Here is a 26,950-nt window from a genome sequence, read left to right as displayed (position 1 = left end):
CTAATCCATAGAATCGGCGTAGGCAGTCGTTTTTGAAGCAACCTTCCAACCCAGAGGGTAGGCCTTATTGGATTTGTCCGATTTCCTCACAATGTTTTCCTCCAACAAAAAACGACTGGTAAAAACTCATTGGTACGAGGTTTTAACTTTTTAGTCCGCGACCTCCGGATTGAAAATTGCACACTCTTCTGTACCCCTAGTGTAAATAAATTCGATTTTGAAACGTGACGTACGCGTTTGCGTTTAGTCTCATTTTGTATTGGATTAAGAAAGAGCGCGCCAAGCGGGACGTTTTGGAAACTCAAAATCCTATACAAAATGAGACTTAACGCAAACGCGTTCGTCACGTTATGATGTCGATAATATTTACTCTAGGGGTACTGGGCCAGCAGCGCTTGATTATACCTATAAACTTCAATTTTGTACCAGCCCATCTAAAAAGTATTTTTTCGAAAAGCAAGGCGGATCCGACATTCGACATGTTGCAAAGGCGTCAATCGAAACACTTACCTGTGTGGACCGCCGGGGGCCACATACAATTATGTGGAAACAGAGGCACGGCACGACTATATTCACAAAGGCATCACAACTTGTGAATTATTTTCAAGTATATCTTGAACGTTAAGCTAATTTTACGATTTAACTCAGGTAATTGGCTATTGTGACCGCAACTCATGTACTGTTAAGCCTAATTTGGACTAAATACGTTAATAATTAACCAAGTGGCGAGTATTTCAGCTAACTAAAATCGGTCAACTGACCAAAAAATCGTACTACAGATGAGCGAGCGACAAGTGTGTAGAGTAGACAATTTTTTAAAATGAAAGGCTGGTTCGGACTACGTTAATATAATCAAGTGATGAGCAGTGGCGGATTAACCGAACAGCAGAAAAAGCATATGCTAAGGGCCCCGCGCCTAGGGGGGCCCCGCGCTCCGACCCCGACCATGCGATTTCGGTACGCGGAACCGGCCAAGTTCAAATAGAACTCGCATTCCGCGGATCCTGTACTACCACATTTTATTAACAATGTATTTGTTTTCGTAAGCCAGTAACAATATTGATCAATTATTATTATTTTATTATCCTGTCTATTTTTCTTTAAGACGATACCAAATTTAAAGAATTTTTAGGCTTACGCAAAGACCAAGAGCAGAGTTTAGCAGAAAACCGAAGGTGCAGAGTGTCTTAAAACTTTTGTGCATGGCTAAGCTGCAGGAAACAGAGCTCGGAAACGAACAAAAGAAGATACTGTGTTTAAAAACATATTAGTGAAAAGCAATGAAGGATGATTTCTTTATTAATTATTATTTCAAATAACAAATTGCACCTTACAGCTAATGCCTAATTATGATCAGCTTTGAGCCCGTAGTAGACCAAAGGACGCGCTCCTCTACGGCTGGCCGGGCGCCCAAAATATGCCGAGTTGCTGCAAAGCCGTGATACATTATGATCTAATTGTCAAAATGTTATAAAAAGAAAACAGCGGGGCCCCTATGCAGGATTTTGCATTCGCATATGCCGGATGTAAAGCCCTACATAGGGCCCAATACCCAAAGCATCCCAGCAAGTCGCACTTTCGAGCAAGAACTAAGGCTGAGCAGCAGGCGAGCCGAGATCACATTGGTTCAATTCCAAACTCTGTTCTCCTACAATTCAGCCTTTGCACGCCGCGATAGAACGCTCCGGGCCTCCGCCCTTATACAGAGCTCGGCCTACAGCCTCGTTCACACTATGGCATTGGTTTCATTCTAGGCTCTGCTTTCCTGCAGCTTGGCCTTCAGCTTCGCACGGGAACGCTACAAAATCGGGTGGTCCGGATATTCAGCTCGTGGAGCTCAGCCTTCGGCCTTGTTTTTTGGCTCACTTGGCCATTAGTTCCCACTTCTTAGGTCCGACTCACTTTTCACCTATTTTTACAAGCTTTTGTAAACTTAATAATATTGATGTTGTTAAATAGTATCCCTACATGCTTTTATTTAACTTGCAATACTCGTAAGTTCTTTTCAAAATCTGCAAACTATTATTTTGACCATTTATCAAAATTTGGCAAAATGATGAAGACCGAAGTTAAGGAGGAAACCTGTATAAAAGAAAGGAACTGTGATAAAATAACACAACTTCATTAAGATTAGGCTATTTTAAAATGGCTAAATAAAAAAATAAAAAATAGATAATTCGGAATTCCTTAAAATAAATAAATAAGGAAAATACTTCGGATTTTAAATGACGTCATATACCTATAGTTCGTATCATCCACGAAGACGCGCCCCGCTCTTCTTCCTAATCGCTTATAGTACAAATCGGCAACTTTTTGGCAATGTAGTAGTTATGTCTACTAATTAATGTGTATAAACAGAACTACTACATTGCCAACTACTAGTAAAAGGTTGCACACCATACTTGTAGGTACTATAGGCGATTGGGAAGAGGAGTGGGGCGCGTCTTCGTGGATAACACGAACTACAGACACAAAATAAAAACATTTCTTGTGTATGGGCTCCGTTATTTTTTCTTTTTATTTTATATTTATTCATTTTTTATATTTATTATTGTTACCATTCAGTCAAAAAAGGCCAAACGGAGGCTATTTGTAAGTATCATTTACATTACAAGCATAAGGGAAGTAACCTTTGCAGCGCTCTTTTTAGTGAGACGATTTTTTGCAATAACCTAAAAGCGATTAAACCGATCATTTTCGCTATAGTTCTCATTGAAAGCATTTATTAAGCTTTTGTTTCACGATTTTTTTTATATTTTTTGGGCCTATTGTTCACTTGTTTTTTCTTTCGGAGCGATTATTTCCGAAAATAATAACTTAAAAAAAGGGTTTTTGGAGACCGTTATTCGTTTTGAAAGACCTTATCCATCCATCAAAGCAAAAAAAAAATCAAAGTAAAACATTTTGTATGCGAGGTACCCTAATAATATTTTTTTTATAGTTGTTATTTTACCCGTTCTGTTGCAATGCATGATTTATGTATCCATGCCAAATTATAGCTATCTAGCACTAAAAATAACGGAGCAAACCCTCGGACAGAGGGACAGACGGACATGGCGAAACTACTTATATAAGAGTTTCTAGGTGACTACGAAGCCCTAAAAAATACACTGCATAACATGTTAAAAACAAATCGGGAACGAGTCGAAAAAAATTAAGACATCGTAAAAACTTTGTGATGGTACTGAATCCTCGGGGTGCGAGTCCGACTCGCATATATCCCATCATCTTTTTTTTTCAAACCAGGGGGCCCCTCGAACTATTGTGCTAAGGGCCCCGCGCCTTCTTAATCCGCCCCTGGTGATGAGTATTTTAGTTACTAAACGTGTTTCAAACACCAAAAATTTAATCGAGTAGATTAGTAAGAGTGTTGCCTCCCCTTACTCGTGAGAAAAATAGAATAAAATGGAAACTCGACTAAATCACTGACAAATCTACTCGACTTGGAGTCATTATTCTTAATAGGATTTTTAGGAAAAGAAAACAAAAATTATAAATACATTTTAGTTTGCGCTACGACATGGGATTGTTTAAGAAGCGGGTATTTAGAGTTCTCAAGGGAAGGCAACGCTTAAGTGACTCCTGTGATGCTTCTTATGTCCATGGGCGACGATGACTGCTTCTCATCGGGCGCCTCGTCCGCTCGTTTGCTGGCTACCACATAAAACAATTCAAAAGAGCTTGTTGCTAGGCCTACTTGAATCAAGCATGGAGTCATTGCGCTAACTTCTGTCCAGCTCTAGTTTTCGTTCACTTGACGGAGTAGCAACTATTAGCTCTCGCACTGAAATACTGCATTAGTTTACAATCGTTTATTTATCTTGAGTTTACAACAATTAAAACAATCCAAAATCCTTTATTCAATCGCTTGAGTTATTTCTCTCTGTCGTAATCTAACTGTCAATCACACATTTTACCAAAACCGCGGCAAAACTATCTGTCACTTATCAAACACTTGACAAAATAAAACTAAAAGATCGTTCGAGATATCCTTAATATCTAATACAACTACTTGTAAACTACTAATAAATAAATAAATATTATAGGACATTATTACACAAATTGACTAAGTCCCACAGTAAGCTCAATAAGGCTTGTATTGAGGGTACTTAGACAACGATATATATAATATATAAATATTTATAAATACTTAAATACATATAAAACACCCATGACTCAGGAACAAATATCCATGCTCATCACACGAATAAATGCCCTTACCAGGATTTGAACCCGGGACCATCAGCTTCGTAGGTAGGGTCACTACCCACTAGGCAAAACCGGTCGTCGAACTACTACTACTTGTAGTTGTTTATTATTGTAAACTAGTGCATTACCCGAGTTTGAGTATAAATGTGGCAAGTATTTTAGTTGTAAGTAATAACGTATATTGACACCTCAATACAATCACCAATCACTCAAAGACCAGCCTTATACTGGTCAATTGCGGGACGTGACCGGTAAAGGTCGTGAATGACAACAGGTAAACGATGAGGGTAAAGACAAAGCGAGGGTGACCACACGGTGTCACCGGTAATCGAATCGACAACACTTTTGGGCGTCGAAAGGGCCTCAAACTCATATAACCGTGCACGCCATTTTAGAATGTAAATGTGTTCGTATTAGTCTTATAATCGCGTGACAAAGTTTTGAGGAATGGTCAAAGGGTCGCGTTTATGAATACTGTATAAATTCGGATAGATATCTTTTAATCACGTTTAAAGCTTTGTTTTATTTCAATTTCATGGGGTGAAAATATGAGTTTGGGAGTTTTTAGTTCGGGTTCAAATCCTGGTAAAGGCTTTTTTTATTCGTGTGATCATCACGGATATCTGTTCCTGAGTCATGGGTGTTTTCTCTGTATGTATTTAAATATTTATATTATATATATCGTTGTCTAAGTACCCTCAATACAAGCCTTATTGAGCTTACTGTGGGACTTTAGTCAATTTGTGTAATAATGTCCTATAACATTTTTTTTTATTTGTTGATTTCGTTGAGTTTAATGCAATTAAATAAAATGCTGCGATATTATATTCTCAAATAGTACGGCTAACACCAGATCGCCACTGACATATTCCCCACTTTTTTTTATTTAACAAATTTAACACATATCAGTGAAAGAATAAGGATCAAAGTCAAATGGCGTTCTAAAAGTTTTAATCATGTGTCGAAAGATGGCAGTAAATTTACTGTGGCTACAAAATTTTCTTTGGTAATCCATCTCAATTTCTAATTCTCTTTGGTTGTGGTAAGGCTACGAGTGTTTTTATTCATTCATTCGTTCATTCATTAGTCACGTTTACGTTTGCATAAAGTTAGTGAAGTCGAAGATAGACGAATATTTTCGAGTAGTTAGATTATCATTGAAAGAAAATTACAGTTGGTGATAAAATATTGTAAATAAGTAATGTTTTTTTTTTGACGACAACCTTATCAATAATATATTCCGGTATTTGATAGCCAAGAACAGGCATTTTATGGATTTGACGACCAGTTTGGCCTAGTGGATAGTGACCCTGCCTACGAAGCCGATGGTCCCGGGTTCAAATCCTGGTAAGGGCATTGATTGGTGTGATGAGCATGAATATTTGTTCCTGAGTCATGGGTGTTTTCTATGTATTTAAGTATTTATAAATATTTATATATTATATATATCGTTGCCTAAGTACCCTCAACACAAGCCTTATTGAGCTTACTGTGGGACTTAGTCAATTTGTGTAATAAATAAATAAATAAATATTATACGACATTATTACACAAATTGACTAAATCCCACAGTAAGCTCAATAAGGCTTGTGTTGAGGGTACCTAGACAACGATATATATAATATATAAATACTTAAATACATAGAAAACACCCATGACTCAGGAACAAATATCCATGCTCATCACACGAATAAATGCCCTTACCAGGATTTGAACCCGGGACCATCAGCTTCGTAGGCAGGGTCACTACCCACTAGGCCAAACCGGTCGTCACTTATTATTCTTAATAATATTCTATAATATTTATTTATTTCTCCAACTTGAAAAATAAGTTTGCAGTTTAGTAGAATAATTTATATTAAGTTCAATTTGAATCTACTTGAATCGTATCTCTGAAAAATTGTACAATACCGTTCCACATTCTCTGAGGGAGACAACTTACTTGGTATAGAAAACTGTGATATACCGAGTTACCAAGTCGCTATCGACTTGCAACTTCGTATCTAGCCTTCAAAAGTTACGGAAAAGACTGTCAGCTGTATAATGTGTTATCTAACACAGTGTGAGAAAATATTGTAACCATAGAAAAGATATGTCCATCCTACAATTTATAGTTAGTTTTTTTTTAGCATTAGAAAGAATAAGTCTAATTATCACGGTTCGGTTTAGCCTGGTGACTGACGGACAGACAGACAGACAGACAGACAGACAGACAGACAGACAGACAGATAGACAGACAGACAGACAGACAGACAGACAGACAGACAGACCGACAGACAGACAGACAGACAGACAGACAAGAAAGTTTTGTACGGAACATTAAAAAGGAAATAATATTTATATTTACATATAACACCACTGGTACAGGACCGTACAATTGATCAATGAATCTTTAAGAGGCTGTCAATACCTAAGCGCGCACACTGTCTATTTGTATCGGAGTAAATGAGATAGCACTGTCGCATGTTACTGGGCCTGGGCAAGGGAATAATAAGAAAATTATTTAAATAAAAAAAAAGTGGATTATTAGTGTAATATTATACTCGTTAGCGGTTTAGATATAAATGTTTTGAAATTGTGATTTTAATTGCAGACCCATAAGTCAAAACAATACAGACATAGAACCGTTTAATTGTGATTTTAAGACCAATCTATGCAATTATTTTCTATCGAGCCGATTTCGTTCAAGCATGTATCGAGTACAACCACGGTCTTTGAAATATAATTAATATGAACATATATTTTTCTTACTTGACTAAAACAAATAGTCTTTCTTAAAAAACTGTTTAAGTAACATCAATTTCAAGGACATTGGGTGTTGACAGCCTCTTAATGCATTCATAAGTGTTTCTGTTCAATTAGAACTAGAGTATTCACACTTACTCCGCTCCGCTTAAATGTACTCAAATTGCGAACTAGTATTTTAGGACCAAGTTCGCGCTTTGGAACTAGTCTAAGATGCATTTGTACGAACAATGAAGGGTAATGCATATCCTAATTATTCTCTAATATGGAGTATTCATGTTGCACTTGGGCATACATCATTCCGTTTTTGTTTTTGGGTCACGATCCACGGAACTCTCTAACAGGGATGTGTTTTCAGATAACGACTTCGTATTATTAGATTGCCTTAATTAGAAATGAAGTAATTAACAAAGAACGAAAAAATAACGTTTTCGTTCCCATACAAAAAATACCGGTTTCCGATCCCTGATCTCTAATTCTCCTGGTATGGTTGACGACCGGTCTGGCCTAGTGGTTAGTGACCCTGCCTATGAAGCCGATGGTCCCGGGTTCAAATCCTGGTAAGGGCATTTATTCGTGTGATGAGCACGGATATTTGTTCCTGTCATGGGTGTTTTCTATATATTTAAGTATTTATATTTTAATATATCATTGTGTAAGTACCCACAACACAAGCCTTATTGAGCTTACTGTGGACTTAGTCAATTTGTGTAATAATGTCCTATAATATTTATTTATATTTATGATAAGAAATTAAACTAATGCAATTAACACAAAGCATGAAAACTAGGTATAATGTACCTTCATTAAACTTAAAAACAACAATAAAACAAAGACAGCACTACAAACGTCTCTTTCTACCACTCACAAAAAGGTCATATCCACCAATAATTCACAAACAAGACGCACCCTTTTGTAAAAAGCGTATAAAGATTAATCATTCATAACTGCGACCAATTATAAGGGGCCGTCCCCGAAGGGGGACGAGGGGCGAACATGACATTACACATGCAAATGTATTCTGGAATCCCTGGGACTCAGATCACTGCCTAACTAGACTAGTTGGGCTAAGATGGTTGCCTCTTTATCATTTGTCGCCATGCCTGTCACGTTCTAATTCTAACATGTATGTAAGTGCGAAAGTGACACATGACATGACAGGTGATAAAAATGCGACCATGATACCACTGCAGAGTGGCTTGACTCGGCGATAAGAGGGCGGCTATTGGAGCATGAATATAGCCCGGTTTTTAGGGGGCAAAGCGTATCAGTGCTAGTGAATAATTAAATATCGACTCAAGTCAAGTGTTTCTGTTATCGATATCGATACTAAACTACCTATTTCAATCATGATTTATTGTAAACACTATTTTTTTTATTTTTATTTTTTTTATTTAATTTTAATATTTTAGAATTATAAATAACTTAGTTTTTAATTGCGTGGAATTCTGACGTCTCCTGTGGTGTTGTCAGGCAAAAAAATACTCCTTAAATTTATGGTGAAAATTACAAGCCAACATAAAACATCGGAAATACATTGGGGCATAATTATTTTCAATTTCAATCATCATAATACACATGCAAATGTATTCGTGAAATTTGAAGCGATGTGATACGTCATCATTTTATCGACATTGACTTGTAAAGTTTTATTTGTCCTCGTGCTACTTAAACGTCAAACCAAAATGCACCCGTCAAACCGGGGTATGTTAATTTATAATGTACTGTTAACCCATTCACCGCTAATCACGACACGTTGTCGTTTTGCCTCACGAAGCATTTCCTCTACATACCGGAAAAGCCATGTTATCGGCTACGATGTAGCGCTACGACCGTCGCACGCCGTTCAGCGGTTTAATATTCACTATGGGTCGATTGTAATTTAACATCACTAGCTCTGGTACATTTTTACCCCCAAAAAACCGAGCTATGTGCATAAAGCTGAGTGTTCACCTTTTACAGTGTAGTTACAGCGTACAAGTTACTTATATGTAGCATTATCTAGGAAAAGGGACCTTATTGTCGATGGCGCTTACGCCGCACTGCGTCGCGCAGCGTTGTATTTGTATCGGAGCATCGTTTATGACGGCGGAAGCGCCATCGACAATAAGGTCCCTTTTCATAGATAACGTCACATATTATAAGTCTTAAGTCTTTTATGTTTCTCTTTCGTACTTATACTGTTCTGTTTGTACTTATGCTGAAAAAAAAATGATATTCTATTCTATAACGCGGAGTCTGCTTATGGTGATCTGTACTTGAAAACATACGAGCCCGTTACTAGGGATGGGCCATTGTTTTTTATTAAACGCCAAAACACCGCTTTGAGGTGTTACCTTGTTTTTTGGCGAGAATGGAGTTTTATTAAATGATGTGCTGGGTTTTTTTCTACTTTTTCAGCCAAATAATGAAACCAGTAAAAGAGTAGATGGGTCAAAAATAGATGGGGGTGGAATTTGGATTGTAGATGGGAATGGGTTGCCTTATTGTTTTTAATTTTAATGTAATTTAAAGGTTTAATGTTTGTGTTTGTTTAATTTAAATACTTTTTTAATTATGTAATTATGAGTCACTAATGGCACTTGAAATAAATGTTTTTTTTAAAGATATAAATGTTCGGGAAAACCGGCGTCTTTTCTGTCCTTACAAAAGTTAATTTTGTATGAATACATACAAAATTAAAGAATCAGAAGGTAATATCCAAGGAGGAAAATGGGAACTATGTTTGTATAGAGAAAAGGTCGTCCACTATCCTCTTTCTCATTTTATCCAGGAAATTGACCATGACAGCGCCTGCGTCAAGGCCGTAGCAGTATTTTTTCTATAATATACATATTAAGTAAGTAAGTAAGTAAATATTATTTGTAAGTATAGTATTAGACAGATAATTGTCCGTTGGTTGCCTTATAATTACAGATATATTATTAATAAAACTAAGTAATGTTTAAAGTGAAATTTTGCAAGAAGTATCGGTTACGTGACGCATTTTTTTAACAATTTTTATAAAGCTAAGAAAATAACGTTTAATAACTTAGCTTTTAATTCAACGATATATAATATAGATTTCTGCAGGTTATTATGATAGAACCCGATAAAATATTCCTTTTGAAGAAGGCCCCTATGAACGTCATTTTCACAGAAACTGACCGGGATTTGGACCGTGACGTGATTACCAGACAGAAGTTATTGTGGCAAAATAAAGTATTGACAAAATTAACTATAGACATATGTGTTTTTTATCGATGTTACCTTAGCGTTATAGATATTTTTAACATTGTATAAAAAGATAGCTGCCGCGAAATACACAACACGTTAGATATTTTCTTTGATATACCCAATATACCTATTGGTAGTTTTTTATTTTTTTGACACTGCATTCTACAGTTTACGTTTTTATTTATATAAATAAGTACTAAATATATGTAATCAAGAAATTATGGTCCGATTTGTAATTGATTTGCATTCTTGAAATTGGGTACTTGACACATGTTGAATATTATAACAAAATTTAGTTAAAGGGATAGAAAATGAGTCATCCATTATAAAAAAGTGCAATTTAAAAAATTATATTGAGATAATTATATTGAGAATATAAAAAAATACAAGGCTCCGAAGTCTCAAAAAAAATTATATTTTTTTGTCTTTCAAAAATAGAAAAGAAAATGGTACTATTCGATTCCTTACATTTTATTGAAAAATAAACTGTATGACAACTATACACATAAACGTAATATTTCAGGGTCAAAATGGCAATTTCCTTCATCTTCCATACATTTAGGACAGACTTATATGATGTGACGTCACATCACCTTATCATTTTGTTAGAGTCGTTTCAATCGTCGAGTGCGAGCGTCAGACTTTAACTCTCATTTCTGACCTTTGTGTTGCTTAAATGCCATGAGTCCTATATAGACATTTGATCCTCAAAAAAATCAAGATCGTTTGACATTATTTACAAAAAACAGTCAAGTAGCCAATTTCTCGATAATTTACATCAAGTAGAAGTTACATCTTTTAATTATTAATCTATGACTATGACTGACTTATCGATAACATATTTGTCGATGTTTCATTTTCTCAAGCACTCGTTTTTGCCACAAAAACTTTTATGTCTGGTGATTACCTTTTGTATTATTTTCGAGTTTTGTTATCATCAGTTACCCGTGAACAAGATGCATGTATAATTGCGTAGAAATATCTGGAGCTTTATAACTGCGTAGAAATATTTGGAGCTCAAAAACACTACAAAACTAATCACGGTCCATATCCCGGTCGATTTAAGTCTAGTGAAATTAACCGTGAATCATTCAAAATTGTTATTTTCACAGGAATTTAATATATGGTGGCACTTTAAGATTTGACGTTCTCAAGAAAAAGATTACACATGGCTGCTTACCATAAGGACAAAATTTGCTCGTATCGAATAACTTGTCAAAGCGTCCTTATGGCAAGTGACAATGTGGTACCTTTTCATCGAGAACGACACATTTAGTAGCTGACAAGTCAGCGCAGAGTATGGACTAACTCAAGCTATCCACACTTCAAAAAAATCGAAAAGTAATCAAGTTATAAACCCAAAACGCTTCTCTCCAGCAATATTGGCTTTAAAATTACATAGATCAACGAACTTTCTTCGAAAATGAAATTTTCAAGACTACCTTCGCCATTTTGTCTGTGCTAGGGAAATATAGACCTTATTATGTAGGAATAGAGGTGTGACGGTTGAGTGGGATATGAATTGCACAAACAATGTACGTATCTATCGTAAAATGGGTACGGAATAGGCGCCCCGTGGGCGGGACAGCGGTGCTCAAACTTATTTAATTTAGTTTAAAAAAAAATAACGGTTATTAGTAAGGTCATACACCAAAAATATAAATGTGAAAGAATGCCAAGTTCGTTAACGGTTTCGCTAATAAAAGGGTGAGATCTAAATGAAAACCAAGTTCTTTCAAAGCTCCCTTAGACCACACCTCTTGTCATGCATAATGAAATTTAATTTAATTGCTCAAGGGACAGTCAACACGATCAAATTTTTTAAAGAAAATTTATTTATTTCAAAAAAGCAAAAAATATTTATGTTAATGTTAATTATATTTCAAAGACCGTGGCCGTACTCGATACATGATTGGACGAAATCGGTTCGAAAGAAAATAATTGCAAAGATTGGTCTTAACGTAACCATTAAACGGTTTTATGCCTTTATTTTCTTGACTTATGAGTCTGCAATTAAAATCACAGTTTTTCACCTAAACCGCTAACAAGTTTACACCAATAATCCAATTTTTTTAATTTCAATAGTTTTCTTATTAATTTCCTTGCCCAGGCCCAGTAACAGTGATAGAGCTATCTCATTTACTCCTATACAAATAGACAGTGTGCGCGCTTATGGTATAGACAGCGTCTTAAAATGATTTGTTATCTTACTTACTACTCAATAGTTCGACTAACTAAAAGTAACTTAAACGTAACCCAAACTATAGTAGACTCTTGACTTGACTTTGCACGGATTTTAACAATAAAAAATCTTCAGTTGAGTCATTATGAACGCCATATTTAAAAAAAAAATGACATTAATGACGATATAACCACTTTTTCTTCGTCTTATCTTGGTCCAATTCTAATAGTAATTTAAACTGCTTACTACTCAATAATATTTATCAATTCCTTGCGTGAGCCTTAAAGCATTGTAAGTATATTTTTATATAAATTTTCAATAAATAAATTCAGAGGATGCCTTAGATCCGTGTATTGTTCATCAGTCATGAACTTTCCCTCATTCATTCCCCCTCAAAAACAGCGTTGTCTCGCGAGACATTTGAAAGGATTAAAATTTAATTAAGAGCGTTTGCGGTCAACTTCACTACGCTTTCATAGCGAACTTCACCTTTCAAGTTGACGCTTTGCTATGACACGAAAGGAATTGGAATGGGAAATAAGTTATTAAGAGGCTGTCAATACCTAAAGCGCGCACACTGTCTATTTGTATCGGAGTAAATGAGATAGCACTGTCGCATGTTACTGGGCCTGGGCAAGGGCATAATAAGAAAAATATTTAAATAAAAAAAGTGGATTATTAGTGTAATATTTTACTCAACAGCGGTTTAGATATAAATGTTTTGAAATTGTGATTTTAATTGCAGACCCATAAGTCAAAACAATAAAGACATAAAACCGTTTAATTGTGATTTTAAGACCAATCTTTGCAATTATTTTCTATCGAGCCGATTTCGTTCAATCGTGTATCGAGTACAACCACGGTCTTTGAAATATAATTAATATGAACATATATTTTTCTTACTTGACTAAAACAAATAGTCTTTCTTAAAAAACTGTTTAAGTAACATCAATTTCAAGGACATTGTGTGTTGACAGCCTCTTAAAAATACAAAATATTATTACTATATTTTAATAATTTCTTTTATACATTAGTGTACTTAATCAAATTAAAAAAAAATCTAGAATTAGTGCGTATACATAAGTCTTATAAGACTTATAATTTGTAATTTTAATAATACCTATAAAAGTTCTACCTCGAGACTTTTGACGTTTATATGGTTATGTACTAAAATTAGAGGGTGTGCCTTTTTCAAATTATTCAGCGTAACCACTAATTAACTTTGTCTCCAATTATGAAAACGCCCTTTTAGAGCACGCAAAAAATATACAAAGCGAACAAAATAGTTCAGATTTACACGGCCAGATTCGAAGTTTAAGATATGACAAATACCTATTAGGTCTAGTTACGATATGGATCGGATATGTCAGTGTTAAAAGTGACGTTGCTCCAAACGTATTACGTAACAAATAGTTTTCACACGCCCTAAGGCTGAACATATCATGGGTCAATAATGTGTAGGTACATTATTGACCGTAATGTATATAATGATATCTACTGTACCATATGTTCTCGTTAATAAACTTTCATTCATTCATTCGTTGATTCATTCGATCAAACAAAAACGATACTTTATTAATATTTCCGGTCTACAGTCTTGGCCAGTATAATACGAGGAATAACATAGAAAACACCGACGTGACTATTAATAACCCCTAACATACCGAGCACTTTGAAAATTAGAACGCGGATGTTCCCCGAACAAATGGCTGTCCATTACAACTTATGTTTCGTCAGCCACCTCCCTCGTAACAGAAAAAGGTAGTAAGCGCCTTTAGGACAGTAACTAATGTTACTCTTTTGTAACTGATGCAGATGTTTACTTAGACAAATAGGTAGGTGCCTCAGTCTTCGCAACATTGTTATGTTAACATACTCAGAAAGTACTTACTCTTGTTTTATAACTTAAAATGATGAAGTTGAAATTGCATGAATAGAGTAACTTCTAACGAAGTTGTTGAATTTAAATTGTAACCAATGTAATAAAAGTATGTACCTGTATCTGATTATATTGACGACCGGTCCGGCTTAGTGGGTAGTGACAGTGACCCTGCCTACGAAGGCGATGGTCCCGGGTTCGAATCCCGGTAAGGGCATTTATTTGTGTGATGAGCACAGATATTTGTTCCTGAGCTATGGGTGTTTTGTGTATATATGTATGTATTTATCTATATACGTATGTGTTTCGTCGACTAGTACCCATAGTACAAGTTTTGCTTAGTTTGGGGCTAGGTATTTGTGTAAGATTATCCCCAAATATTTATAAATATTTTATATAGGTACCTGGAAAGTTATATGCTTGACGGCTATCAGTCGATTATGAACAACAGAATGATATTTGAATGGACAGCGCTGGTACGACTTGCAATCCGGAGGTCGCGGTTCAAACCCCGCCTCTACTGAGCTTTTTGGAACTTATGTGCGAAATATCATTTGACATGTACCAGTCGCTTTTCGGTGAAGGAAAACATCGTGAGGAAACCGGACTAATCGCAATAAGGCCTAGTTTACCCTCTGGGTTGGAAGGTCAGATTGGCAGAGGCTTTCGTAAAAACTAGTGCCTACGCCAATTTTAGGATTAGTTGCCAAGCTCCCATGAGCCGTGGCAAAAATGCCGGGACAACGCACGGAAGATGATGAGAAATATATTTGAATGATGTTATTTAGTTTTAGTATACACGTCTCGCTCACGCCAACACGTGTACGGAAAAGCATGAGCGAAATGCACGATAACTGAATAACATCAGTTAGATATCAGTGTAAATTTGTGCGAAAATATGAAGACTTGTTTAAAATCCAAAACCCCAAGCCACAACTACATAACTTGCGTAATCGGAATAAACTTGTGCAAGCAATTCCAGCCAACCTCCAAATGTTCAGTAAAGGCCCGTACTCAATGTCCATTCGAATTTATAACCACATCCCTCAGTATATAAAAAATGAAACCAAATATAATAATTTTGTAAATAAACTTAAGAGTTACCTTCTAACTGAATGTCCATACAACCTACAAGAATTTATGAATAATTCGAATAAATAAATACTTAATAATAACCATAATTATGTACTTAATAAAAATGGAACATGATAAATGTTAGAGTGATATAATAATAGTAACACTACTTATATGGATGATACGTGATTAATTAATTGTAATGCTGTAAATATTTGATTTTAATTACCTATTATTCTATTTGTCATTGTTGTTTACAGATTTATTTTATAAGAGAGTGCGTTAGAAATAAGTACTTAGACATAAAAATGTTGCTACGCCCTAGTAGGGTCCATGATTGTACTCTATTTAAAGAACATCTGTAATACCATGGTTGCAACGAATAAATGAAATGAAATGAAAAAGTACGTTCGAATTGGCTTGTATCTTTATATAGTCCTAGCGGTACACCCCGAAATTCATTAAAATTCTGCAAACGGTATTAAAAGAATGAAAATCAGAACGATTGATCTTTAGGCTAAAACTTAGGTTTTACGGGTCAAATTGATTCAAGAGTATTTATTATTGACAATCCTTATTGGAGCTATAATTTTATTTCATTAGTACTGTTATTATTTTCATTTTTATTTTATTTTGACGATCATGATAGAAATTCTTATATTTTTGACATCAATGCAAATTTATTATGTAATTGTCTTTCATGAAATAAATCATCTAATCTAATCTACCGATTTTCATGCTTTTAACACAATTTGCAGCGTTTTTGGGCGTACCGCTAGCATTAAAAAATACTTTTCATCCCAAAAGTGCATCGTAAAGTTTGAGCACCACCGCGCGCTGCCCCTCTCGATATATCACGCTACATTGCGCCCTGTGTTGCGCCCCTCCGTATTTTACACCCTCGGACGGACGGACAAGACACTTTGTTAGTAAGTGCGCAGGTTTCAACGTTGTTATTTTTAGTTTTTAAAACAATACGAATAAGACCTCGTTATGGCTCCTCTACTCGCCAATACCCGCTACCCTCTCTACACGCTGGCCCATCTTAGTGGGCCACCATAATGGCCCATCGTGTAGAAGATGCATTGAGTTTCTAGTCTGGGTTTTTAGTAGTATTTTGTCTAATGAGGTAAAACAAAGATGCAGAACCATAACAGCGGTCTAATCAAATTACCTTATTTTACAGAATGAATTTGAATGTCATTATAAAATCGATTTCAATGTTTAACGGCCGGTCTGGCCTAGTGGGTAGTGAACCTGCCTATTTAGTCGATAGTCCTAGGTTCAAATCCCAGTAAGCATAAGCACAGATTTTGTTCCTGAGTCATGGGTGTTACATTAAGTCATTTTATTCCAGATTTATCGTTGTGTGAGTCCCACAACACAAGCCTTCTTGACCTTACTGTGGGGCTTAGTCAATTTGTGTAATAATGTCCTATATATATTTATTTATTATTATTATTTAATTTATCTCCTTGGATTCCACGGGCCTATAAATCCCGGTCTTTTGATAGGCTTGCGTGGCAATATAGATCCAACACGTAGAGGTCACTTGGAGAGCTTTAATGTCACGTAGATAGCCTGCTTGAACCCGTTCACAGGTGCAATAATAGACACCCATGAACCGATCGCAGCAGGCATTGTTTAATGTTATTATTACGCAATAATAACATTTTTACAGATAAGAAAATTATTCTAACAAAATAGTTCTTTATGCTGGCCATAAATTCCTAATTTGCGGTTTTAGAACGCATTAAAAATCCAAACTCAATTTTAAATATCTGTTATTCATCGTCCGAACAACTATAAAACTTAGGATTCCCTGTACAGTCACGGACTTTAATTGTTGAGCCATTTAGTGTTTACATTACATTGGACATTTCATATCTTTACTATTGACAACAAAATTAACTGAAAATCTTTGAGCATTAGATTTTTTGTTTGCCGCGACATCTATTGTCGAGTAGCAGTACTGAGAGTCCCGCTACTTGACGCTAGATGTATACTACGAAAATAATAGTACTTTTGGTAACAAAACCGTTGTATGGAGTGAGCACTCTTGGTCTTCTTAACTCTTTGCTATTACTTATTCTATCCACGTAATGTCTTCATCCACTTAATTTAAGGGTCGCGCACCACAAAGCTGTATTTAAGGCAGGAAGGTGTAGAAATAATTCCGTAAGGGCCACATACGCGTTCCAGGGTTATCAGCAAGTGGCCTTAAGTTATTAGTATACATAATAGAGTTGGTAATCACTGGCTCGTTAGACGCCATATGACTGTTCGCACGATTGGCGAAAATATGTTGGGGGTTCTATTGAGAATATTCAGTGGATTTTTTGCACAAACACGAATTTAGTTATTATCTGCCTTCAAGATTTCAAAAGCAGGAGGTTCTCAATTCGATTTCTTCTTTATGTTTATTACTGCATAAGTGCATATCTCGACTGTATTTTAATTTATTTTATTTTATTGAATATATGTATATAGTTTGACAAAAATGGGATTCATCTGTATGTACAGACAGATTAGTCCCATTTTTGTCAAACTCAGTTCTGATGACGGAATCCATGAGGAATTTATTTATTTATTTAATCTTTATTGCACATAAGAAAACACACTGTACAATAGGCGAACTTAATGCCGTAAGGCATTCTCTACCAGTCAACCTGTAGGCAAAGCAGATAAGTTGTAGGCGGTGCAAAAACATAGGTATAGGTGATACAATTGATACATGTACGAACACAATACATTCATAAAAAAATACACATACATAAACATACATATATATTAATAATATTGATACAAATACATATACTTACATATACATACACATATATATATATATATATATATGAAATCAGATGAACTTACAAAGCAGAAACATTAAGATTTTCCAGTACTGCCAGCAAAGTGCTCACTTAAGGATTTTTTAAAAGCAAACCTGTTCGGACACTGTCTAATTTTGACAGGGAGACTATTCCAAAGGCGAGCTGCCTGAATAGAGAAAGAATCGGACATGTAACCAGTTCGGTGAGATGGTATAGACAGAGATAGATTGCCAGAAGAGCGAAGCTGACGGACACGAGAGACACCATAGTAGTGGAAGAAAGATTTTAGATATTCGGGGGACTGAGGGTCGTTAAGAACAGAAAAGAGGGTGCAGAGCATGCGAATGTTGCGCCGAATACGAATGGGAAACCAGCCAAGTTTTGAGCGGAATGAGGAGACATGATCGTATTTGCGGAATCGAATGCGGAGGAATCGAGGGAACTAATATTTTAACCAGAGTAAGCGTAGGAGTTAAAAACTGAGTTCCGGTTACTCTAGTTACAATATTAGCGGAAAATCGTTGAGCATTAGAATTTTTGTTTGTCGCGACATCTATTGTCGAGTAGGAGTACTGAGAGTTCCGCTACTTGACGCTAGATGTAGACTACGAAAATAATAGTATTTTTGGTAACAAAACCGTTGTATGGAGTGAGCACTCGTGGTCTTCTTAATTCTCTTTGTCGATGTCAAATTTAAGCCTCCTACTCAGGCCACAAGATGGCAGACCCTCCAACGTGAACGGCATACAAAACTGCCGTGGGAACCCTGCCGTGTAGGTGTGAGGCACACGCAAAGCGGTATTGTGTCATAAAAGGCCTGCATAGACTCCCATTCGAAATAATTTAGTATCTAACGATCATTTTCCTAATGGATAGTGATGTTCCCTTTATCGTGCTATATTTTACCTGCTTAATTTTAAACGTAAAAATCTTTATCTGCTTTTTGCTTTCGATTTGTTACGAAGGTTTTCTTGCTGTAACGGTTAAGTAGTGTGGTATGTATAGAGACAGACTTGAACACTTTGCATTAATTAATCATAACTATACAATATTTATTTGTTTAAATTCCATAGTTTGTGATCAGCAACGCAGAGGAGACGTTGCCAAGTGGACACAAGAACAAATCAGATACAGAGTTTGTCACCCACCAACAAATCATGTACTTCGCAACATACTTTGTATAATTAATAAGTTTTACAAGCAAAACCAGGTTTTTATATTTACCATTCTTTCAGAGCCGGATTTAGGGGAGGGCAACCGGGGCTACTGCCCCGGGCCTCCACAAAAGAGGGGGCCCCCACAATAGAGAATTCGGTAAATTTACCATTTTATTTGGAAAAAATTTGGGGCCAGGGGGCCCCCACTCCTTTATTGCCCGAGGCCTCCAGACCTCTAAATCCGGCATTGCATTCTTTAATACTTGTATGAGGATTCTAAGGGGTTGTCATGCGCAACACAAGGATTCCTCCAAGCGGAATTCTCTAGCCTCTGCACCCTAACTCCACTCTCACCTACCCGCGGTGGAACCTGTTGAGTAATTCTATGAAAGATTAGGTGTAAACACCAGTAGGAAGTAGGGTCAACGAACAAACGAGAAAAAGGGGGGATTAATAAGGCGAGTACTTTAATCTGAGAGCCATCAGAGGAGGATGAGCTCTTACAAGGATTGGTAGCGGATGAATCTCAAGAGATCAACGGTAGCAACCTATACCCTAGTCAGTTGGGCTACACCTCACTCACGAGAAGCCTTGGGCAAGCGGAGAGTTAAAATGTCTAAACCCATCAAAAATTACAACAACAACAACATCTCCACATCTCCTGAGGATGCCTCGTAGAGAGGCGAAACACGTGTCGAGTTTTGTAATTTTGGTGGTGGGTTGTTATATTTATTTGCGTATTTATTTTTGCGGTGGGAGGATGGGAACATTAATTGCATGTAAAAATACGCAAGTGTAACGGGTTAGCACTGATTGGCTAACACGTTGTTTTCTCGCGGATTAGCAAAGTAATATTTCTTGCTTTAAATTATACAAGTACAAAATAAGTTATGGCCCCGACTTCCCAGCGGATTTGCCCCTTGCAATGGCAGCAATGGGGGAATCAGCAAACCCAGGGGTGCTAAGAACCAAAGCTAGAATTGGATCATACGATGCAAAAACCTTATCAAAAACAAACATGGGTATTTCGAACACATACAGAAAGACAGGTGTTGTATGGAAACATTAAGCATTAAGCATTATAGAACAGGTGGATCGAAATGGGTACATAGAGCGCACAATAGACCAGAATGGCAAAAAATTGAAGGAGTCCTCTACGTCTAAGATTGAGAAGGACTAAGAAGAACAAGAGTACTTATTTGTACATTGGTTCTTTATGTTAATGTCTAGGACATGCACGTTAGGTCTCGTAGTTAGAATGCAAGAGAACGAGGTATTATCCGCTCCGGGATGAAGTGGCATACGAGTGTAACTTCGGCGCTAGCGTCGCGACCTCTGGTTGGCTGTAGTTCTTGCTTATGATTGGATCGCCATTCCATTGAATGTTGCCAGCGCCGTAATAATTACTAATTATAATTATTACGTGATTTTTTTTCACAAAGTTAAGGTCTTCATTGTTTCCAATGTTTTTCCAAAATTACCCGTATAAAATGAATTGTATTGATTTTATTTCATTAGGTACACCTTGCTTACATCGACACACACATGCATGTAAACTTAAATTAAACCTAACTTATTTTGGTAGCGCACACACACATACAAAATCATAACTAAGTACACATTTTTAGGTCACTGTAAACTGTCAGAACTCATTTCAAAATTCTTTATCTTGGGTTACTGAAATCTAACGTATTTGAATCTTGGCACCTAATTAGTTTGACGGAGATTTTTCTTAGTTCACTATATCTTAAACATAGAATCCAGAATCATGTCAACGACACGTTATAGTCCGTCTAAGCTAACTTCACATTAATTTGAACAGAACAAAGTATAGTAAAGTGGTAGTAGTTATATAATAAACGTCATAATTTCATAGAAATTTGACATCAATACACTTTTTCATTGCAAATGCCCCGCTCAATCAGCTTGATTCGACTCTATCTATGTGTAAATATATAACAAACTTGAAACTGGGACAGTAATTTTACCCTATTTGTCGATATCATTCATCACTAGCTTATGTCCCTAGTACCAATGACTATTGGTTTTAGTGATGCACGAAACATTATACTTTCGACTGCGACATGAGACACTTCTAACCCAAGTTAAAAAAAAAACTGCATATTCTGTCCTAACTTACAGCCGTTTATGGTGTATTTATGGTTGGAAGTTTAGTTTTAAAAAATCCTTCATATTTTGTCCTAACCGACAACAGTTAGAACATTGGAATTGTTAGCTGTAAAATATAAGTAATTAATCATTTATCAAGGATGAGTAAAGTGGAGATCAGTGATGGGGTGTTAGAAGGAGAGCTATTGGAGAATCCTTTGGGCGGGCAGTTCCATAGTTTCAAGGGGATACCGTACGCCGCGCCCCCTGTTGGAGATTTGAGGTTTAGAGTGAGTTTTTAAATTATTAATGATGTCACCGCCTAGAATAAAATATTTCTAAAGAATGCTACATATTATTTCATGTCTTCTTAACAGTGAATAGAAAACAACTTTTGATTAAACTTTTGGTGGGGTGATTCCTTTAATTTTTTATCGTTTTTAGAGTTTTTAGCACATACAAGTGCTAGAGAAAAAATAGCTTTTATTTTAGCAAGTGTTCGAATTAGGGTTCTTGCAACATTTTTATCAATCGTGGTAAACGTGGTTCATATTATAAAATAATAATACGCCAACACAAATATGTATGTATAAAATAAAGATGGGTGTTCCCAATGTATAGTTAGTTTTTTTTTAAATTAGTAATAAGGTAAACAATCTCGACGTGGCTTTTTATTGAACATTATTAAAAAGCCTTTTTTTATATTTAATATTACTTATGAAAGCAAAAGAATTTAAATAATCGTTTATGATTTATAATTGTTACATATTTGCAGTGACTTATTTTTCAAGTGTATTTTAATAAAAAAATACGTGTAGATGGCTTACCTTCTTTCTAATGCAAAAAAAACGAACTGTAGTATTTTATTCATAACCCCGTAACGAACTTTAATCCATCAATATTTTGTTAAGGCTAACACTATCAAAACCGCACCATTAAACCGTTCTATGATAATTTTATGAGCCATTTTACTTACTCGTAAAGTTATACACTACACTTTTATTAATTTGGTTATTTTATGTTTTGTCTACTCAAAATCACCAGCTTATGATCCTAATAAGAAAAGTGTTCCAATTTTTTATTTCCATTCTGTTACCATTTTTATAGACTCTATGACGGTAACGGAATGGAAGGAACGTATGGAAATTTTGGGACCCTTTTTGTCTCTTATTAGTACTGTAAAAGCTTGTGATTCTGAGTAGAAATCGCATAATATCCACCAAGTTTAAATGAAGTAGCCCTTAAAACATAACCATTTATATATACAGGCGCCACAGCCACCTGAAACATGGGACGGAGTCCGCAGTGCCACAGAGTTTGGCCCAATCTGTTTTCAAGTGGATCCTCTCATGGATCCAACTCCCAAAGGCAGCGAAGACTGCCTCTACCTCAACGTATATACTCCTGACTTAGAGCCAGCTGAACCCTTACCAGTTATGGTGTGGATCCACGGAGGTGGCTTTACATTCGGTAGTGGAAATGATGATTACTATGGCCCAGAATTTTTGGTTAGACACGACGTTGTACTAGTCACATTCAATTACAGACTTGAAGTGCTTGGATTTCTCTGCCTGGACACTGAAGAAGTGCCTGGAAATGCTGGAATGAAGGACCAAGTTGCAGCTCTGCGTTGGGTCCAAAAAAACATTAGCCAGTTTGGCGGAGATCCGGCGAATGTAACAATTTTCGGTGAGAGCTGTGGTGCTGCCAGCGTCAGTTTTCATCTCGTTTCGCCGATGTCGAAGGGTTTATTCAAGCGGGCGATTGCCATGAGCGGCCACATGAATTCTTACTGGTCATTTATATCTCGGCCTGTGTTGAGAGCTGCTGCCCTGGCGCAACAATTAGGCTGCGACTCTTCAGACCCTGAAGAACTCGGCACCTTTTTCAAAGAACAACCCGTTACTTCGCTAGCCCATTGCTCACCTCCCGTATACCTTTATGAGAAACTCATGGGTCTTTCTTTGGGAATACCGTTGTATGCTGTCGTTTCTGAGAAACAGTTCGGTGACAACGAGAGGTTTTTCGAAGGAGATCCATTGGAGGCTCTCAAAAACGGCATACATGAAGGTGTGGAGGTTGTATCTGGTTTTCTGGAGCACGAAGGTTTATTTAGCATGAAGGGTAGGGGAGGATACGATATTGTCAAAGAATCTTCAAAACTTCTTGAATTCTTTGTGCCAATGACAATGAGGTTTAACTGCGGTTTGGCGGCTCAGATGGAAGCAGCCATGCAGATTAAAGCGTTTTACCAGAACGGGAACACTGAACCTGATGCTTTAATGCGATATTGTTCTTTCGAAGATTTTATGCATTGTATCATCCAGTGGCAAAAGATATGTGCAAAAACAAGTCCAAATAAGTTCTATTTATATAAATTCTGCTGCAAATCTGAGAGGAACCTGATGACTTATGCGTTCGGTCTGACTGAAATATATGGTACTGACCCTAAGGTGTGTCACGCCGATGACCTGGCTTACTTCTTCCCTCTTAAAGGGTTTAACTTATCAGTCGATCCCGATTCCAACACCTTTAAGATGATAGATAATGTCACCAAACTCTGGACCAATTTTGCAAAATGCGGGTAAGTTACTGCAAATAATATGTAGAAAAATATTCATTCTAACATTATCAATGCCATTTATCACGAAATTCTTGAAGTAAATTTAAATTATTCGCCATGTCATGAGCATAATATACATGTTTTTAGTCAAATTGCCTTTGCAATGGCTCCGGAATAACAAATACACCGTGTCTAACGTATCTGGTGGCTTGATATCTTTTAAGCCGCCCAATGATAACAATTTTAGAAAGCCGATTTGCTAAAAATTAAGTACTTAATTGTCTTTTAGGGATCCAACACCCGACGCCAGCCTGGGCGTACGCTGGCCAGAGTATACCACAGACGGAGAAGAATTCCTGGAGATCGATCAAGAACTGACGACCTCTTCAGCTGTCATGAAGGATGAGGTGGAACTTTATGAGGATATCTTCTCGAAACATCTGCCGAATCAACTTGCTTAAATTTTTGCTAGATCATCTAATTACCGCACGTTCTGTATTTTTTAAATAATTTAATATACTTAATATAGTCGTATCTGAGTAGTTAGTTATAAGTGGAAACTGTTTTGGCTGTGTGTCTAAATTAATTATTATGTCGTACTATTTTGCCTATTTGTTTCCAAAGTTTAAAAAAAATAGGGTAAACCGCGAGGCTTGAACCATTGGAAGAGGTGAACCATATTCCTAAATGGAGTAGGTTATTAAAAGCATAGACAAATAAAACAAAAAGATTGAGTGTCTACAAAGTTGTGTTCCTCCAACATTCAGCGCTGTATACCTCTATTGAACGGAAGTTGAGTTATTTTGAAAGAGAATGGATGGAACTGAGACCTGCTTCCCGCGTTAGTGACGCCGTCTGGCAATAACCTGTCTATTGAAGACACGCGATACTGTATAGACGTTGTCGGTCTCCTTATTTTACTTGTCCATGGTAAAAGCTATCCTAGATGGCGCATTTGGTACCATTGTTTGTAACAAAATTGACAGCTGGTCAAAGCTAAACAATACCATAAACAATCAAATTGACATTTGCCTTCCGGGAACAATTGTGCCTCTTCACAAAGGCGTTACTGAGTGATTAATGGAAGGTTAAGTTTTTATTCCTTCATTAATTTATTACTTTATAAACACAGTTTTACATGCCAAGTACAATAATAAGTAAGGGGAATCCGGAACACTTGCCCATGTGGGAAACGAACCATCAAAAAAAGCCTAGAATCAAAATATTGATTTTATCAGCATTCTAATATCCGGCGGTACCTAGGACGTCTAAGACTCTTCGGTCATTTGGTGCTCCAGAGCACGCCCTCCGGCCTGCACCATCGTCACCCATCCGGTGCGTGCCCGAGCCATCTGAGTCTGGCGGATTTCTTTTCTCCAATGATGTTATAAGTTCCTCGAAGTCGGGAACTATTGGTTCTCGAGCGTAGCTGGAACTCTGGAGCTCAATCAAAGTCTCCCATCGCTGGGCAAGACTTCCGATCTTCCGCTACTTACATTTATCTAGTCTTTGCTTACTTCAACATAGATTTTAAAATAGTCACTACATGAACTTCTTAGATCTTCACTTCTGGGTTGATATAGTAGAAAACACATAAATATATCACATACATACTGATTACTGCATTATCTACTGTGGAAAATAATATTATATGAAATATAAGTATGCTTTGAAAAATCAATAACTGTTTTTTTTTCAACCCTACCTAATAGTTGTAGCTTATCAAATACGGCATTTCGTGAACAAAACATTTCCTTTGGCAGGATTGGTCCTTAGGATTCAAGGAAGGATTTAAGAAGTGGACCAAGATCTGATGTAAATTTTTAGTCAGCTATCTTGACGTCTATATCATTCAAGCTACTAGGTCAAGATTGGTGTCATTTTCATATAATTCGGGGATGCCTAATTTAAATTGCCACCATTCTTAAGTAAAAACATTTAAAATATGATATAAACACTTTTTTTAATTCCTCTTCATGCTTAAATCGCTAAACCAATGTAGTTAAAATTTGGTATAGAGATCAGCGAACGAAAAAAACTGTTTATCATCAATCGCTGATAGAGACAGTTTGAATCCCGGGTACGAACGCAGCATAGTTTTTATCCCGAAAATCATTATTTAAGGGTATGAAAAGGAAGGTGAATGTTTGTATAGGGAATCAATAACCACTATAAAGCTATTGGAATAAAATCTACGTCTACGCTTATGATTTAGTTGAAAATAATGCCAAACTTGACTTAGAACCTAAACATAAACAATTATTAAACTCAGACGTCGCCTTATGGTGGGAATATGCCCTCCGGTCGACTTTGGCCACTTCCTAATTTGTATCTATCCAAACTTGTCCACTTCCCAATTCGTCCACTCCAACATCGTCCTTTTGCTAAGTTGTCATTTTATAGATTCCGAAGTTGACTACTTCCTAAACAGTCATTTCCCTATTCGTATTTAAATATGTAGTAAAACATTTCCTTCACAACTTGACTAGACGGAGAGAGAACTCCTATTTCTGGGCTTTTTGCCCTTCTGACATCTGAAACTACGTAACGAACCTAACCTACCTACCTACCTACGCTTTTTTCCCCAAAGTGTAATGTTTTCACGGACTTCACACCAAAAATCAATGGGTAGGTACCTACCTAGAGCTTCAAATGCCCGAAGGGCAAATCGCCCAGAAATAGGTCATATATAGATAATCCGTCTAGTCTAGTTGTGAAGGAAATGTTTTACTAAGGAAAGATAAATTATCAAGCGGACAAGTTAGGAAATAGACTAGTTCGGAAGTGGTCAAGTTAGGAATTAGTAATAAAGTTTGGAAGTTGACATGATAAGAAAGACACAGGTTAGGAAGTAGACAAGTTGGGAAAGATACAAATTAGGAAGTGGCCAAAGTCGACCGGAGGGCGAATATGTCTGTAAGTCTGTATGTCCATGTCTGTCACATCGTTTAATATCTCGAGAAATACTTAAGCTATCGATCTGAC

The 26,950-nt window shown here is 36.5% G+C and overlaps 2 protein-coding genes across 3 annotated transcripts in view; one reads left to right on the top strand and one right to left on the bottom strand.

Moving 5' to 3' along the window:
- The window catches only part of LOC133522492 (uncharacterized), a 440,383-nt gene that overhangs the window by 379,807 nt on the left and 33,626 nt on the right, over nucleotides 1–26,950 (bottom strand). The window lies entirely within an intron of this gene.
- Nucleotides 21,351–25,649, top strand: LOC133523060 (juvenile hormone esterase-like). Its single transcript, XM_061858568.1, has 3 exons — nucleotides 21,351–21,692; nucleotides 22,671–23,986; nucleotides 24,255–25,649. Exons 1-3 carry the CDS (start codon nucleotides 21,564–21,566, stop codon nucleotides 24,424–24,426), a joined length of 1,617 nt encoding a protein of 538 aa, XP_061714552.1. The 5' UTR covers nucleotides 21,351–21,563; the 3' UTR covers nucleotides 24,427–25,649.

Source organism: Cydia pomonella, chromosome 11 (assembly GCF_033807575.1).
Source record: "Cydia pomonella isolate Wapato2018A chromosome 11, ilCydPomo1, whole genome shotgun sequence".
NCBI classification, from domain to species: domain Eukaryota; kingdom Metazoa; phylum Arthropoda; class Insecta; order Lepidoptera; family Tortricidae; genus Cydia; species Cydia pomonella.
The sequence above is the reverse complement of the archived record's forward strand: the minus strand, read 5'-3'. Positions and strand labels throughout refer to the sequence as shown.